The sequence below is a fragment of the Haliotis rufescens genome, unplaced genomic scaffold (assembly GCF_023055435.1).
Source record: "Haliotis rufescens isolate VD_foot unplaced genomic scaffold, xgHalRufe1.0.p SCAF_3, whole genome shotgun sequence".
Taxonomy (NCBI): domain Eukaryota; kingdom Metazoa; phylum Mollusca; class Gastropoda; order Lepetellida; family Haliotidae; genus Haliotis; species Haliotis rufescens.
Window position 1 is genome coordinate 63,221,767 of NW_025964001.1, and position 19,012 is coordinate 63,240,778.

The window sequence follows — 19,012 nt, forward strand, 5'->3', positions numbered from 1 at the left end:
TTGAATGATTTGTTGTATTCTTTTATATTCTTTGGATTATTGTTCACCTTCATATCATGTTTGTTATTAAAAGTGACTAATTATTGTATTTTTAAAAAATAAATTACACTTTCGACTACCCAACACTATGTCGTTCGTTCGTTTGTTGTTTAACGCCGCACTCAGCAATATTCCAGCTATATGATCGCGATCTGTCAATAATCGAGTCTGGACCAGAGAGTCCAGTGATTGACATCATGAGCATCGATCCACGCAGTTTGGATACGATGACATGCATTAACCAGACCCCGTTAGTCGTCTCTTGCGACAAGCATGGGTTGCTTAAAGACCTACCCCAGATCATCACGGGTCCTTTATCGGCCCCCAGTCGACAACACCATCGGCCCACCGTCGGCCTACGTGGGTGTCATTTATGGGCCAAGCATCGGCCCGACATCGGCCCGACATCGGCCCGACATCGGCAATTATTATGGGCTCAGCATCAGACTGACATCAACCCAAAGTCAACAATAATTATCAGTCCAGCATTGGGTTGACATTGGCCCAACAAAAATAATCGGTATAGAATTGGCCTAGTCCAACCCCTCTGATCCTTTCACCACCCCAGTATTGGTCATACAGACTTATCCCCTTTTCTGTTCTGTGCCATTCACAATGACAGCTTCGTTGTTCAGTATTTTTACCATTCATTATATTGGACGACAGTTCTTTATTGTCTTCCAAATAAATGCACAAATTATGAAACAAAAGGCAAGACAACTTGCAATCATCATTAAGAATTACATAATTTCTTTGTTGTATCCAATATTTTCAAAAACAGTCCGAAACATCTAAACTTTCAATTTCATCATCAGTCAGTGTCTTAATTACATGTAGGTTCTAATTTGTAATGGCTGATATTTTGTAGAGTAGATTGCCATGACTACCACGGGGTATGTTGAGAATGTCATGTAGGACATCCAGTTAGAGACGGAGCATCTTCCCGAGGTCAGGGCTGCCAGTTTCCACTGGAATTTTATAGTCAATTAACGCCCTTGCCTCGGGAAGATGGAGATGAAGTGGCAGCCCGAAGCTCTACTGCTACTGAAAATGTCACCATGACACAGGACACCAGCCAGATCAACACTGCTGACCTACACTTTTCCCGCTCAGAAGATACCGAGATACCGGAAAATCATCTTGAAAGGTAATCTAATATATAGGTTAATGTAGACAGTATTGACTAAACGAGAGTTTATGTGTAAAATTTAATGTAAAATGATATGAACATTGTAATATATATTAATACAAACTAGTAATATACCAGTAAATGGCAATTTGAAGACGGCAGCATCCAGAAACCTGACAGCGCGGACAATGACACTGAGGTGAACACGTTCACCATCGTCGAGCATGGCCCACAGAAGAACAAGCCGAAAATCATTAACACATATGGACATGCACATGTGGTGGAAGTAATATTCTATAGGACAATACTATGACAAAACCATTATGTAACATAATATTTCACATAATCCTATCACGATGTAAAGTAACATATTGTTTCATTTTTCAGTACATGGGTGTTCTGGAAGAAATCTGGTTGCACAATATGCAGGAAGTGCAGTGCGGCTCTGTTTAACACCCGGATGAGGGCGCATGTTCTAGGTTTTGGTAGAGAAGTCCGAATAGAAGTGGCAGCCATAAACTGTGACACTGTGAAATGTGACAACGTGATATTCCAGAATATCAATAAGTAAACTCGATGTCTGAACAATGAGGTGAAGTGAGGTGAGGTGAAATTGGGTTTAACGTCGCGTCCAAGATTATTGCACTTATATAGCGACGTGCATGCACGTGTGTGTGTGTGTGTGGCTGCTTGTACTAGTCCGGACTGATGCCGATTTATAGTGCTAGAACACTGAGATACCATGCCGCAGTTTTACATGAATACCCCACTCAGACAAAGTATACTGACTCCGAGCCGACCAGTCCTTGTTTTAACCCCCATAATGCCGAGCGCCAGACAGGGTAACAACAAGTACCATATTTTATGTCTTTTGGTATGACGCGGCGGGGGATCGAACCCCGGACCTGCCGCTCTCCGGGCGGACGCTGTCTGAACAATAAATAAACTAAGTCACAACAGATTTTTGTTGGTTTTGTTTCTCCAAAATTTGTGGCCATATTTTTAAAAAATCTGGCCGTTTTCGCCAAATTGCCTGGGGCCATTTTCTCCTGCACCCCGTAAGAGGAACCAAATGGATCGGGTGGTCAGGCTCGGTGACGTGGTTGATTGCGCGTCATCGTAACTCGACGTCGTGGATCGTTGCTCACAATATCGATCACTGGATTGTCTGGTTCAGATTCGATTATTTACAGGCCGCGGCGTTCAACAAGAAGAGAGTGGCGTTAAACAAGACGCTAAAAGGATAGTGCGTTTCTGACACTTGAGTGATATTAGTAGATCAAGAAATATTTAAGCAACGGCACATGGACCCGTGGAATAAACTACTTGACTGTTTGATTAAACAGACGAGGTGGTCGTGATCAGATGCTGGGGGATACTGTTACCAAACCCGATAAGTACGTGTCGGCTTAGATGCTACCTTGCCTCGTCACTATCTCTCCACTCAACCATTTCCGACCACGACTTTCAATACAACTTGCCAAGCAATGTCAGCAGATTTATTCTGAACAATTTTATGCATATTCACACGATAACCAACATTCCAAGGGATATAATTGTTATTAGAACGTGACCCTGATAAATAAATATTTTTTGCAAGTTTGAATAGGCCAACCATGCCGAGTAGGTAATAGATAGCTTATGGGAAAATACATGTTGATACACATTATTGATAACCTTTGATCTAAGGTTGACTCGTTGTGTGGTTTGACTGGCATGTAGGTAAGCTACTATAACCCTGGTTCTGGTGCGAATACTATCTCATTTCATCGTTCTATACAGAACCGTCTTCCTAGCTTTCATACAGGATTAGTTCGTTTTAATTATTTTCGACTTAATAACCGATAATGGAACGTATGGTTATTGGGAATCGTTTATGAAAATAGCCGGAAAATAAATCAAGATAAGTATATGAATGTTTGTATACAGGACAGTTTAACCCACTGGCGGGTTAATATCGCCGGTAAAATCAAGGAGGGTATAAATCTTGAAAGAGAATCAAATATCCCCCAGTGTGTGTTCTTGGTGTAAAACGACTTTCCTTTATTCGGCTTATAATTCAAATTTTCTCATTATTCTGCCACACAAACACTAAATATTTGATATGGACTCCCGAAACGCCAAATTGGATATCGACCAGTAAGTAAAATCAATCGGTGATTTGATCGATTTGTGTCGGCGTCTTGTCAGGCAGTATTGTGATTCTAATGTTACGTCGTTACTGTGTAGCATGTGCATAACAATTAACACATGGGGCTATTAAGTTAAACCGGAGGCTATTTTAGAGATCAATACTGCTTTAAGACGCTTGAGGCACACTTTGCTTTGACAGAGTAATCCTACCGTATTTACCTATAATATATGTCCATGTAAGCTGGATTTCGTAACACGCACACATACCATAATATATATATACTAACCACCGTCATTTAGCTGGAATATTGCCGAGGGCGGCGTTTTACAACAAACACATAACATATATACTAAATATATACTACTCAAAAGAAGTTAAAGAACTACGCATTGTTTCATATGACTAGTTAATGGTGCGTCATGGTGCGAATTGTTAACCTTGCAGTTGTGGGTGTTTTTTAACTTGTTTCGCGTAGTATACGAGGGGCGATTGATAAGTTGTGAGCTTACCTCTGAAGGAGTGTGGTACGGATGTTCCTTTGTGGTGGTGATAGACTGATCAAGTACAGTGACATACACCGGAGGATTGTTGTATTGGACACATTATTTAGTTTAGTATAAGCTATTGACTGCAAGGGGGGTTATGAGATCACTTAAAATGGAGAAACAGGAAAAGCGAGGCTTAACACCCAATGCCATATATGAGGATATGTTATCCACACTAGGGGAAGATGCCCCGTCATATGCAACAGTGAAAAGATGGGTGGCAGAGTTTAAACGTGGGCGATCGAGCACTGATGATGAACCCTGGTCCACCTGTTGTGTCTTCAACACCTGAAATGGTACAGCGAGTCCTGGACATATTCATGGACGACCGACGAGTGACACAGCGACAGATAGCCAACTTAGTCGACATCTCTCAGGAGCGAGTGCATTTCATTCTGACAGATATTCTAGGAATGCACAAGGTTTCTGCTCGATGGGTCCCCAAACTGTTGACAGCTGATCAGAAACCTCAAAGAGAGAATCTCTCAAGGGAGAACCTCAAGCTTTTTGAAGGTGATCCAGATAACTTTCTCAAACGGTTTGTTACAATGGACGAAACATGGGTCCACCACTTTGAACTTGAATCAAAACAACAGTCTAAACAGTGGAAACATGTCACATCTCCTACTCCAAAGAAAGCAAAGTCTGTGCCTTCAGCTGGGAAAGTCATGGCATCCGTGTTTTGGGATTCTGAAGGTGTGATCATGGTGGACTGGCTTCCTAAAGGCTGTACTGTTACAGGGGCTTACTATGTGGAACTTCTGAGACAGTTAAGAGAGAAAATCAAAGTTACGCGACGTGGAAAGTTGACGAAAGGTGGGCTTTATCATCACGACAATGCTCCAGCACACACGTCACTGATAGCAATGGCCAAAATCCATGAGTGTGGCTTTGAACTTCTCCAACATCCACCTTATTCACCTGATTTGGCTCCGTCGGACTATCATCTGTTCCCCCAGTTGAAAAGGCATTTAGCTGGGACTCATTTCCAGTCAGATGATGACGTCATTACAGCGGTCAACAACTTTTTGAGTGACCAAGAAGTTGACTTGTACAAAAGTGGCATAATGGCATTGCAACATTGCTGGCAGAAGTGTGTTGACCTTAAAGGGGACTATGTCGAAAAATAAAAAGCTTTGGTATCAAACTGACTTTGTTTTCTTTGTTAGGCTTAGAACTTATCAATCGCCCCTCGTATACTAAATCCATAGAAGTGAAGTCTGCCAAGTAACTGGCGTCTCCAGTTACCTATACTGTACGTCAATAGTATACACTACATATATCCTTCCCTTCCGGGGCGGTCGGGTAGCCTTGTAGTTAAAGCGTTCGCTCGTCATGCACTCACTTTAGTAATACAGTAGTAACACACATTCCATTTAGCCGCCTCTTAAACAAGCATACATGACTGGGGACGTTGTCTTCTCCGAAATCTCCACGGGAATTTAATGAGCAGTAGAGAAAATCGGAATATTATGTCCAACTGTTTAATCACGTGGAAACTACACAAAATAGCATATTTATAAACCTCTTGGTTAAAGCGTTCGCTCGTCAAGACGAAGACCCGGGTTCGATTCCCGACATGGGTATATGTGTGAAGCCCATTTCTGTTGTCCCTGCGGTGATATTGCTGGAATATTGCTAAAAGCGGCGAAAACCAAACTCACTCACTCACTCCCAGCTAACGGCCATCGCGTTTTACTCACCGCAATTTCATTCACTAAGCTAAACCTGATTTATTTATGAAAAAAATTATGATCTTATACTAGGAGTGAGTGAGTTGGGTTTAACGCCGCTTTTAACATTATTCCAGTCATATCGCGGCATGTCAGCTTAATGTGGGAGGAAAGCCCGAAGTGATGCAGGTTACAGACGTTTACCACTTCGGTGAAACCCACGAGCACGGGCATGGTGCTGACAAACCTAGAAACATAATCGGGGCGAACCGGGATTCTAACCCACAATCATAGGTTTCTGGCGTGCCCAAGGGACGCAACTCTGCACAGCGAATCGCAGCGCCTTAGACGACTGGGCCACCCATGCCCTCTTCTTATACCAGGAAACTCCATAAATAAATTACACACTTTGTGATGTTGAAACTGTCGGGTGAAAGAAATCATACACCCAGGATTGATGGAAGCTAATAATTAAACAAACAAGAAATGATTATTCGATGGTGACGTATTTTTACTGATGTCATAGTTGTGTCTTGAACCTTGCAGTGTTTTAGCGACTCCCAATCTGGTAACGTTGATAATTTTTTGGTCAAATCCAATTTTCAAGTGTATGCTTTATTTTTCCAGGCAGTTTATTTGCAGCTGTTCCACAGATAATATACAACCCGCTCATACTCATTGTCTGTTTAGCTCAAGTACCCTTGACATTGCACGGGGCAAGAGGTTTTACGGTAGTCAGAGCCAGCGGTCCCGTTACCTCAGCGGTCCTTGTGTCGGTTGCTAAGCATGGGTCGCGAGCTACCCACGTGAGACGCGTCCTCAGAGAATCTCGCCTCACCGTTAGGTGTGCAAGGGACTGTTTTACCTGAAGGGATACTCGGCGTTCAAAACAAGGGAGGGGTCAATTCGTGGGTAAGACGGACAATGATTTCACATTTTGCTCTTGTCATGGTGTCAGTTTTCTTATGAATCATATTCATACTCAAAACTCATGTCTTGTTTTGTTTGCAAGTCACCTGCCTCATTTTACTCGTACGTTTATTTACGTTCTTGACGAAATATATTCAGAAGTATTTCCGTACAAATATGTCTTGCTTTGTTAATATGAAAATAGACAAAACTTTGCGTATGTTGCAATCAGTGTTAACGTCAGTCACGCTATATGGACATTTCAAAGTTGGATATTCATATAGCAAGAAATATTATGGATAACAACTTTTTCATTACACGTAAAAAACGTTTCAGGGCTACTTCTCTCCGCTTCATCAGAATTCTCGTGATGAGTGAGTGAGTTAAAATTTACCGCCACATCTGCAATATTTCCGCCATATAGCAACGAGATTCTCGTGATGAATGCAAGGAGTAACCATGAAACATGTCGTTTGTATAATAAAGAAATTATTCATAATATTCATTGTTATGAAGTCGGTTAGTATTTAAAATATTTGAAATTTTCAGTCAATTTGAAAAATGACTGATTCACTCAGTCTGTTAACAAATTGACTATTACAACTAGTGTTTGTCATCTGTTAATTGATATCAGTTCAGTTTCTTAATAATTTTGACGAATCCTTTCTGCTTCAATGTGTGTATTGAAGTTTATGTCGAACCATTCAAATGGTATACAGTAAACTACGGTTATAACGAACTCATGGGGACTACTAATTTTAGTTCGTCATAACCGTTGTTCGTTTTAAGCATATATACAGAATAACTACAGCAAATAGTCGGGACCAAATAAGTAAGTTCGTTATATCCGTCAGTTCGTTATAAGCGTGTTCGCTATAACCGTAGTTTACTGTAGATTCAGTCAGCTGATGCTGTGGGAACCCAGGCCCAAGTATGTAAACTGAACTTAACAAAACAAATGTGACCTGCACGTGCGTTACATGCCAGTTGTAGGGATCATTTTTATTATGGAACAGCTGATCAATGAATATACTGGCACATCAAACATATTAGTTCTGCACCATGACCGTGGAATATATTTATTTTATGAAAAAAACATAATCTAGAAATGCATACAAAAGCAAGTCTAGCCAGCTCAAGCTAGCTCTATCTGAAATCAGCATAGGGAATTTTTTAATTTTTTTTAGAGTCAAGAAAGATATTGTGTAATATAAGATTTCAGAGACTAAATGTTAGTCTACAAACATATTTGAAATAGCACTTATGCGACACATCTCTATCAAATTGTCACCTCATCGTGTGACTAGTTGCGAAATATAAGAACATGCTTTCTGAAGGGGGAATATTTTCCTATGTTATAGCACACGCAGGTTCTATGTAACGCACAGCCTGCGGGTCGGTAAAAGAACCTTATGAAGCTGCCCTTCGTTGAAGATCAAATTAGCGTAGCAAGGGCGGTTAATTATAGTCAAGTAATCCGACTATAGCTGTTCAGTTGGAAGCATGCCATGGCTTGTGATAGCATATACAGCGGATTTAACGCCTGTTTAAACAATATTTCAGTTTTACAGAGAGAGATAATAATGTTATTATAGTGTCATATGTTATCTACACTTAAATCTAAAACATGTACACAAACAATAAAATATAACATTCGACCAGGTATGGCCTACGAGACACTAGACATAAAAGCATATGTATAACGCCATGACCCGGATAAGATAAATTAAGACAAATACCTACACAATGTTTAAAGTTAAGTTAGGAAATTCGTTGAACACACAGACACATACAGACGCGCACACACACACACGCACGCACGCACGCACGCACGCACGCACGCACGCACGCACGCACGCACGCACGCACGCACGCACACACACACACACACACACACACACACACACGCCAAATTACTTACACAGTCGACCCGTGAAGATTCCGGGGTAGAATAGGTCTTCAGCAACCCATGCTTGCCGTAAAAGGCGACTATGCTTGTCGTAAAAGGCGACTAACGGGATCGGGTGATCAGGCTCGCTGACTTGGTTGATGCATGTCATTGATCCCAATTGCGTGGATCGATGCTCATGATATCAATCACTGGATTGTCTGGTCCAGACTCGATTATTTACAGACCGCCGTCATAAAGCTGGAATATTGCTGAGTGCGGCGTTAAACAACAAACCAACCAACCAACTTACACAGTCACGCACGAAATCATACACAAACACGTAGACACATATACAGGCACACTTACGAACATGCATAGCGTCTCAATCACACACACTATATGCATGTATTTACATCGCCATGTCAGCAAAACACTAATAGTTACAGTATAGACTACACCGCATTATATTTTCTGTAAATGTTTATACATGCAGAATGGAACCCCAGCACCGCTGTTAAATAAATCTCCCGGATTAACACTTTCTGACTGGCAAGGATGGGAGGATTATCCCAAGAACGTAAACGTTTCAGTTTGTAAAAGGTCGGAATTCGGGGTCTCCAGAGTACAAGGGTTCTGATAAGCGGAGTTTTACTCGTACTGTAGACCTGAACGCTATCTGTGAATTGAATAGCTGTGTCATGGAAACACACATTGTCAACGTGCAATTTTATCACATAATACATGGCAGGTCATTGCAGATTAACATTCTATCTGTATCCGCATGCAAGCTCTTTATAAACATCTTTCCACGTATCAAGTACAGTTTGTAGTACTTATCTGGGTTGAGTCCCATCCGAGATTCGAACCCACGCTCCAAGAGTGAGGCACCTAATCGCCAGCACGCAAGCTTCGGTGGCTGAGTGGTTAAGATCGCTGTGCTTCACAAAGAAAGTGTTATCCCAAATATAACATTTGTTACATTTGACAACTTTCTAAATGACATTGTGTATTCATATCTAATAGGCGTGTGTCGACGCTGTGTCAAATTAGGCTTTAACCTATGAGGGGCGGTGGGGCAGCCTAGTGGTTAAAGCGTTCGCTCGTCACGCCGAAGATCCGGGTTCGATTCCCCACATGGGTTCAGTGTGTGAAGCTCAATCTGGTGTCCCCTGCCCTGATATTACTGGAATATTGCTAAACGCGGCGCTCGCTCCCTCCCTCCCTCACTCACTCTAACCCATGAATCAGCGAATCATATTTTAACTGTATACAATCTTCATGACCGATTCCACGTACTGGTGATACCAGCTTGTGCAGTGCATGCAGTTCCTGATGTCTACCCCGTGAAGATACGAGTTAAATTTGGTCTTCATGTGCAGCAACTCATGATTGTCGTAAGAGGCGACTCACGGGATCGGGTGGTCAGGAAATTGGTTGATGAATGTCATTGTATCCTAATTTAGATCGATGCTCATGATGTCAATCACCGGACGGTGTGGTCCAGACTGGATGACTTACAGACTGCCGTCAAATAGATGGAGATATTGCTATGTGCGGCGTTAAACAACAAACTTAGTGTCTAGAATGTACATACCATATATATCATTACAAATAATATAATGTTTTATAACAGTTAAGAACGCCTTAAAAGTATATCACTTTTTTTCTCCATTTTTATAATTGTTTTATGCTTTGGGTGTAATTTGATTGGTCAAGTAGATATGACGTCGAGCCTTTTAAATTATGTTTTGATGTAGCGGGCTTTTATTTTCCCTGACCGCACTTTTGTCAGTCTTTAATATCAGTTTACATGTGTTCAGGTTGACATTGGTACATAATGACTTTTCATGCCGTGTCACCTGTCGTTCATGTATACACAGCTGAAATATTGATTTGCAGATTATTAATTGGCATAATTTTGAAAAACATTCGCGGAGTTTTCGGCCATTTTAACCATATTGACATGTGCACTATCTGAAAAGACCTACGTGCTGTTCTAGTCTACTAAAAACGTGTAGGTTCTTATAGCAATGATCAATCAATCAAGGTGGTGTATATTTCATGTCGGTCTTGGGTATATATATTATATTTTGGGTATATGGATTTTCAAACTGACACGGATTGCATGAAATGTATATCGCTCGCACAGCTGTTCGCTGTCTGTGACATATTGATACTTGTAGCCCAGACATACCCCCCGCATAGAGGTAGGAGACCTTTTCAATGGCGTGAGTGACAGGCGAGATGATCGACAAACACACATTTCAGATAGCGACACCCGTCTTAGAAATTACAACTTGTGAGTGTCATTATCAGACCCGTTATCAACAATGATTGATTTATAGCGTCAATCCTAATATTTGCACAGTTTAAACCCTCATTTCAGTCTGAGCTTCGTGTCTAATACAGTGTTGAAGACGGAAGAGCAACAATGTTAACGGCGGGAGGCACTAGGAACAGCGCATGGCCAGTTCAAGTACACTTTGTCTATACGCGACCTGTATGCAAATACACATTACACTGTTGAGCTCGACTTAGGGGTCAAATGTCAAAGTTATTAAGGAGTCACACAGCCCCTTACGGTAAATGTGTTTCAAGAGTGGTGTATGTTATATGCAAGTAATCCTGTGTCTATGTACTTAAGGGTTTATTGTACATATGAGTATTCATGTTCGTCTTTGCATAAGTTTAGAGTGATAAGTGAGTGAGTTGGGTTTAACACCACTTTGAACAGTATTCCAGTCATATCACGGCGTGTCAGCTTTATGTGGGAGGAAAGCCTGAAGTGATGCAGGTCTTAGACGTTTACCACTTTTGTATAACCCACGAGCACGGGTATGGTGCTAAACCTAGAAACATAATCGGGGCGATCCGGAATTCGAACCCACATCGTAGGTTTCTGGCATGGCCAAAGGACGCAACAACGTGTCATAAAGATCACTTCGATCAGAAGATTTGCATCTTTGTCTGATCCACAATATACTCAAAGGCAATGGATACAGGGATTAACAAGCAAGGTGGAGAAACTGTTCTTCGACACTGTAGCACGTAACACTTTAATATTGCTATCGATATGAATAGATTTATTGTTCAACTGTAGCTCTTTGAGTTTGAGTGAGTTGGGTTTAACGCCGATTTTAACAGTATTCCAGTTATATCTCGGCGTGTCAGCTTAATGTGGGGGAAAAGCCCGAAGTGATGCAGGTCTGAGACGTTTACCACTTCGGTGAAACCCACAAGCACGGGTATGGTGCTGACAAACCTAGAAACATAATCGGGGCGAACCGGGATTCGAACCCATAATCATAGGTTTCTGGCGTGCCCAAGGGACGCAACTCTGCACAACGAATCGCGGCGCCTTAGACGACTTGGCCACCCGTGCCCCCGTAACGCTTTGAACATGCAGGGGTGTTAATAATAATAATAATAATAATAAGAATAAGAATAACAATAATAATAAAATGGCCTTCTATCAAAACCCTTATATATTGAATATATATGTCTGGAGGCACGGATGGTCGTTTAAAGCGCCGTTATTCTCTGTACAGAGTTAATTAATTAATTAATTAATAATAATGATAATAATATTATATTGTTGTAGGTGAAAAATATAGATGGTAATGATATTATTTGCAACCTCCCGCGCCGACATATTCCGGTGAGAACCGCGGGTTTTACGCACTAATGAGGTTTGACGGTCTCAGTTACCTGTGTCGTCTCTCTCACCGACTTCAAATGTCAGTCCCCACTACACACGACAATGTAATTAATCCCGCTTGCCATAAACACACCATCCACCAGCGATTGCAATCTATTGACATATGACTATAAACGGACGAATGCGATCAACCCATCTGTTTGAAAAGAGATCCGCGAAACCATTTGCCTGATGAGCTATCTTCACTGTCAAGTCGTCCTACACGAAATAGACACGCTATTGACAAGCGCATGTTACCAAAACCGTGACGGATTTCTACACTGCATTCTGTGTTGTATAAGTGTGTGTGTGTGGCTGGCTAGTTACTGTGATCGTGCTGGGTCTGAAATAGCTTTTATAATTCTTTATAAACCGTAAAATAACTTTGTATCGTGTTTCTCGTGTTTACTATGTTTGTTGTTATACCTGTCTACGCTATACAATAGACTTGGGCTATAACGGTACTCGCTCTTGCTGTGCATCTGCTATCGATACGTTTTAGCATATGTGGTGTTCATAGCAAAACAATACTTGGTTGTTGCTGTTATTGACAGCCGATAAATATAGGCTTAATATACTTCATGTTCGGACTTGACGTGGTAAAATAAGGTTATCACCACAAAGGAAGACAGTTTGGCTTCTAGAACATTTATATCTACGTGTTCTCGTGTATATTCGTCTGTGTGTCCTCCGACGGTGGGGTAGCCGATTGGTTAAAGCGTTTTCTCGTCTCGCCTAAGGACTGGGTTCGACTCTCACATGGATGCAATGTTCGAATATTGCGAATAGAACCAACTCACTCACTCACTCTGTATGTCCAGTTTTACTGCCTATATTTGCCCATGTTTCGTGGTTGTCAAGAATTTGTTTCAGAAAATACAGGGAAAATATTATTTGTGGTTTTGTGTGTTTTTTTCAAACAAATTTGTATCATTTGAATTATAAAAACGGTATGTCTTAAAGCAGTAACGGTCTAGTCTCTTATAAACTAATAAACCACCAGTGTCGTCATCCTATTGTTCTCCACGGGTAAAATGTCTTAAAGAGGGATGTTATAACATCCCCGGGATTTTAATAAAACAACTACCGTTAATATTGTAAAATGTGAGTGTTTGTCGCTAGAAATGTATTTTGTATTTGAAGAATGTAATGAAATGTAAAATCAAATGACAAATGTTTTCTCTATATTCCCGAGGATCGAACACGCAACCTTCGTATCTTCGTATGTGTATCACTAGGCTACAGACAAGCAGATAAATCCCAATGCTTTTAAGAATGTCTTTTTCAAGTACCCGTATACCAGCAATATATATTTTACACCCGTTTCCTAAGGTTCATGGAAAGTATGTTTGAAACAAGAAAATGTTGATAAATGTTGTTTTAAGATTCTTTTTTCGGTTTATAAGTTAGATAAAACACTTACCCTCGGGTTTTTATGAGTTTTAAAACCCTCATCCTCGGGATAAAACATAGGGGCGTCATTATCGCTTGGATTCGGTTTTTAAATCTCCTAAAAACCCGAGGGAAAGTGTTCTATCCTGCACATAAAGTCCCATGACCCACCTAACCCTCCCGATTATAAAGAGGCCCGTGTTGATGCTATGTGTGACCTGATTTTATTTCCTGGTACCCTGGCGATGTTGGGCGTTGCTCATGCTATAACTGTTGTATCCCTGGCCTGACTCGTTTTTTTTCAGGCAGCTGTGATATAGCCGGAATATTGTTGCCTGCGACGTAAAACATCAATCACTAACTCGCTTTTCGGTTCATCTGAGGTGTATTTTGTCCTGTGTTCAAGACACAATCAGAATAACATTAAGCTTGGAACGCATAAATTTAATATATTTATTCTTTCAGATTTCTCGAATAAATGACTCGACAATGGCGGGGATTAAAGGGATCATGAAACGCCCAATCATTCCCACTGGGGGCAACCACAAGGACTCCGATGTGGACAGCAAGTCGAGCCAGTCCCCGACCAAACGCTCAGTGCACACCGATCACAAATTTCCCTCGCTCTTGAAAGAAGACCACCCTGGCGAACAGAACCTTCTCGGAAACAGTTTATCAGCTAAACTCAGAAAAAACTTCCCAGGCGAATCCTCAGTGAGGAAACCCCTCCAGCAGAAGAACAGCAGGGGGAACGTGTTCCATCTCACCCAGACAAAGGATGGAATGGACCATGATGTGTACGAAAAGATTCGTCGTCAACAACAGGTTAAGAAACATGCAGAATGGAGTCGTAGAAAACAGGAGAAGCTTCAGTCTCGACTCATGTCTTGGGCCGTGGATGCTGAGCGATTCCTGCCCAAGAGCAGCCAGGGTGAACGAAAAGAGACAGAGAATCAGGTTCCTGCTGTTGTTGGGGGGAAAATAAAGTTTGATGACTTCCCTAGGGGTCGGGGCAGCTCCGTGATAAGCTATTCCTCCTCCTTCGATGAAGACAGTGTGAGGATGATGAAGAAAGACGGGGTATTCCGTCCTGTGAACAAATATGGCAGTTCCCGCCTTTTGAGAGGAGCAGACGACCTCCCTTTCTCGAACACTATCATCGATTATGAAACTGTGACATTACCTTTGAAGGATAAAACGAGAGAACAGAATGACGCAGAACATTTTCGGGGGAAGAAGTGTTTATCTGTGTCCTGGAGTGCTCAGAGCTTTCATAATGATCCAAGTGACGAAAAGAAGTCGGAAAGAGACTCGAAATCAGGCTCAGTGAAAAGTTTTATGAGTGAACCGATTGCATGGAAGAGACCGACCTTTTCGTCAGGCAGGAGCAAAGTTGAAAGTGTCGGTGTGATGTGGAAACTACCGCCTCAGAAACGGATTCCGAGTACAACACCGCCTCCGAAGCAAGTAAAGGCGTCCAGAGACTTGACCCCAGTGACTTCCGGTCTTGATCGAGAAGGAACTTCAACCGCAAAGACTCGCTGGCGCGTAAAGCCTTCTGGTTCTCCCGAGTCGGATTATGGGATGGAAACGGTGTACAACATCCGGGGCTCCTTGAAAGCTTTACGGCAGATGTCGTTCCGTGGAAAAATGTCTCCAAGAAAGATGACCTTCTCGGGTAGGAGTTCGGAGTCTGTATGCTGTCATTCTGGATGACACATAATATTATATCAAACGGCAAGGTCATACCACATTGCGACATGTCGTAAGTTGGTCTCGGTGTTACGACAATGTAATTTCACGACCAATCAGTCTTAAATCGGAAGTAACAGGATGTTAGAGTGAAAAAGTTACGTCAGCCATGTCATAAGATCACTTTGTGGAATTAGACCAAGTACACCGGAGAAATGGACCTCATATTCCCTCAATACTCATAAATGAGATTATCATAATACGCAACCATTTGTAATGCTAACACCATTACAGCCACACACTCCATTTCCACAGCACTAACACAATTACAGCCACACAATACATCTCTAGTAGTTACACCGGCCTAGCTACACAGTAAGCAGATTGGCCTAGATTCTACATAATCCTGTATTCATATAATACTACTTGATCATTGACACTAACCAAGCCGCTTAAACCAATACTCAATCTGCACGTTTGCCATCTTGGGAATTAAACATTTTTCACATCAATAATTGCAATAGTCATATTATCTTTTATCATCCAAAACTGGCTCCCACAGGAGGTATCGCTTGGGTGAGATCAAGCGATATCTACACTGTAGATATCGCTGCAATGAAATTGCATCACAATGCTTTGCAGACCATTGTGACATCATTGGTTACCATGACGTCATAATCAAATGACATCCCTTATGGCTCTGCTACTGAAGCTGTTAGCAGTACTTTTTACACTGAAGACACTGCTAATTACTGTCTACAAATTGAAAAAGTTGGAAGAATGATGTTGGATGATAAATACAATCTCACCCTCGTGTCTTTTGACATCAAATATATCAACACTCGTTGATAAAAGTGGCAAAAATCCTCGGCAAGCCTCGAAATATTTCCACTTTTATCAACTCGTGTTGATATATTTGATATCAAAAGACACTCGGGTGAGATTCTCTATTTATCATCCCAAACTGGCTCCCACAGGAGATATCGCTTGGTGAGATCAATGCAAGCGATATCTACACTGTAGATATCGCTGCATTGAAATTGCATCACAATGCTTTGCAGACCATTGTGACATCATTGGTTACCATGACGTCATAATCAAATGACATCACTAATGGCTCTGCTACTGAAGCTGTTCGCAGTACTTTTTACACTTAAGTCACTGCTTATTTTACTGTTTACATATTGAAAAAGCTGGAGGAATGATTTTGGATGATAAATAAAATCTCACCCTCGTGTCTTTTGATATCAAATATATCAACGAGTGTTAGATTCTCTATATATTCTCATACCATTGTGATAGCGTAACATGTTTTTCCAATAAGTCATGTCATTTTCCCCTCAAATGATAGGGGCGGTCGGGTAGCCTAGTGGTTAAAGCGTTCGCTCGTCACGCCGAAGACCCGGGTTCGATTCCCGGCATGGGTACAACGTGTGAAGCCCATTTCTGGTGTCCCCCGCCATGATATTGCCGGAATATTGCTAAAAGCGGCGTAAAACCATACTCACTCACTCAAATGTTAACATGACATTAGTATGCCCTTCTTCCCGAGGCAAGGGAGTTAACTGTCTATATAGGTGCAGTTTCAACCCTAGCCGAACTAGGCTGGAGTTACTGAGTTGTATTTTGGCTGAACTAACGGGTCTATGCATAGTCCAATCAAAATCGCGTAACGAAATCGACATCCGGTTCGTAAGCTGCCGTGCAGATGTCGGTCGAGTGCAGGATTTGCAAAGCGTGTGTACCGTCAACGTAGGGTAAACCTATATTTTTCAAATCCTTTCATGTTTTTAATCAGGGTGCTCACGTGATTTGATGCACATTGCGATGTAAGACCCGTTTTATCACAATATAGATCTTGATTATTGAAAATATCGTCTTGGCTGGGCGCCGCCATTTTGTTTGAAGCAAATGCAAGTGATACAAGAGGCGGAATCTGATTGGTCAATCGGAGAGACATAGAAGGGACACAACTCGTAATAACCACTGGTGGCGCTACGATCGAGCCCAGAAAATCCAGCCTAGTTCGGAAAGGGTGCAAACTGGACTTTTACAGTCAGTCAACACTCTTGCCTTCGGAAGATGCAGTATGCCACCCGCTATAACTAGATACACTTTCGAGGCCTCTTGGTAACTTATGCCGGTCATGAGAGGTCGAGAGATGACAAGGTGATTGGCTATAAACTCCTACAGCTGAAATATTGCTGAGTGTAACTGCTATAGCTGAAATATTGCTGTGTGTGAACTCCTACACCTGAAATATTGCTGAGTTGAACTGCTATAGCTGAAATAATGCTGAGAGTGAACTGCTACGGATGAAATATTGCTGAGTGTGAACTGCTATAGCTGAAATATTGCTGAGAGTAAACTGCTATTGCTGAGAGTAAACTGCTATAGCTGAAATATTGCTGAGTGTGAACTCCTATAGCTGATATATTGCTGAGTGTGAACTGCTATAGCTGAAATATTTCTGAGTGTGAACTGCTATAGCTGAAATATTGCTGAGAGTAAACCGCTATAGCAGAAAAATTGCTGAGTGTGAACTGCTATAGCTGAAATATTGGTGACCACAGGATGTATTTGCGATATTGCCGAGTAATATAATACGCCTTAATATAATTGTAATACAGTAAACTACGGTTATAACGAACTCAAAGGGACTATTAATTTTAGTTCGTTATAACCGTAGTTCGTTATATGTACATATACAGCATGACTACAGCAAGTAGTCGGGACCAAAAAGTAAGTTCGTTATATCCTTCAGTTCGTTATAAGCGTGTTCGTTATAACCGTAGTTTAGTGTATTGCTAAGCATGATAAAACTTTTATATTTCTCCTACTCAACAACTTACTCACTTACTCTACAGGCACAATTATTGGAGCCAGATGTTTTTTGTCATCATAAATGATTTGTATTAAAAACTATAAATGATAACGACAAATAATGTTTATCACATATCAACTCTCTGATCCAAATCTGATCTGGACAAAAAAGAATCAAACGTTTGTAAGAAGTATATCCGTCCTAATATGATCGTAGAACAAACATTTTGCGGAATTTCGTCGGGTTAGTTTGCTTTAAGTTGATCTCCAATATCTAATTTCCCCGAGACAAAACATATTGATTATTTGCTTGTCGGAATTGTTACCTTTTGAAAATCAAGTGATAGCACATTTAGCTTTAGGATCAACTTTATTTCATCGCTTTCTTGCCTCCTACAACCAGATGATATACACATGTACTCACAGGCAAAAATAATTCATGATATGAATTAATAAATAACTGAAACTATTTGTCTAGGCAAATAAATATAGTTGGATGCCGTTTTAAGGCGTATTAAGAGAAGAAGGTGCCCTCACGTCACAAATTGTCTTTCCTATTGAGTGCTGTGCGTCTCTAATGCCTGAGAAAAACACAAAAATATTGCCACGCAAAGTTTGTATAGAAAAAAACAACAACAGAATCTTGGGCCCGCTTGAAGAGAAAAATCTTAATTAATATTGTTCTGTAGAAACATGATAACAGTTACGTTTGCCTGTGACTGTACATGATTATATAATAGATTTGTTCGAAGCACTCCTAGAATATTAGCAATCACAGTGTATTCTGTATATACATCGGGAACTGTCGGTTTTTGTCCCATCTGAACCACATGGTGGTGTCATGGGTTACTCGGACTGTGTATTGTGTCCTGTTCATACTTTGTATTGACCAACAACTGACCGACACTCCGTCCACCTGTGCTTGATATACTTAGAAACTATAAATACGCAACACAACTTCACAAGTAATATACATAACTACATAGATACAGGAAACTGTTGCTTTTTAAATGTCCTTAGGGTATATAAGCGCGCTCGAATATCCAGTATTTCTACACACAAACTTGTCTACGCGTCTCCAAACATAT

General features: G+C 41.1%; 2 protein-coding genes across 3 annotated transcripts; both read left to right on the forward strand.

Moving 5' to 3' along the window:
• Window positions 1-4,140: 4,140 nt before the first annotated feature.
• Window positions 4,141-4,977, forward strand: LOC125384413 (histone-lysine N-methyltransferase SETMAR-like). The gene has a single exon (XM_048403473.1). It carries the CDS (start codon window positions 4,141-4,143, stop codon window positions 4,975-4,977), a length of 837 nt encoding a protein of 278 aa, XP_048259430.1.
• Window positions 4,978-6,315: 1,338 nt separating this feature from the next.
• On the forward strand, window positions 6,316-15,613 carry LOC124132374. 2 transcript variants are annotated; one of them, XM_048403262.1, is made up of 3 exons: window positions 6,339-6,432; window positions 10,707-10,902; window positions 13,875-15,613. In XM_048403262.1, exon 3 carries the CDS (start codon window positions 13,899-13,901, stop codon window positions 15,123-15,125), a length of 1,227 nt encoding a protein of 408 aa, XP_048259219.1. In that variant the 5' UTR covers window positions 6,339-6,432; window positions 10,707-10,902; window positions 13,875-13,898; the 3' UTR covers window positions 15,126-15,613. The 2 variants fall into 2 exon arrangements, with proteins under 2 accessions (XP_046352218.2, XP_048259219.1); XM_046496262.2 differs by lacking the exon at window positions 10,707-10,902 and having other exon boundaries at window positions 6,316-6,432.
• Window positions 15,614-19,012: the final 3,399 nt, after the last annotated feature.

Bases quoted from the DNA above. Each gene is read 5' to 3' on its own strand.
- LOC125384413 (XM_048403473.1), top strand. From the start codon at position 4,141: ATGGTACAGCGAGTCCTGGACATATTCATGGACGACCGACGAGTGACA.
- LOC124132374 (XM_046496262.2), top strand. From the start codon at position 13,899: ATGGCGGGGATTAAAGGGATCATGAAACGCCCAATCATTCCCACTGGG.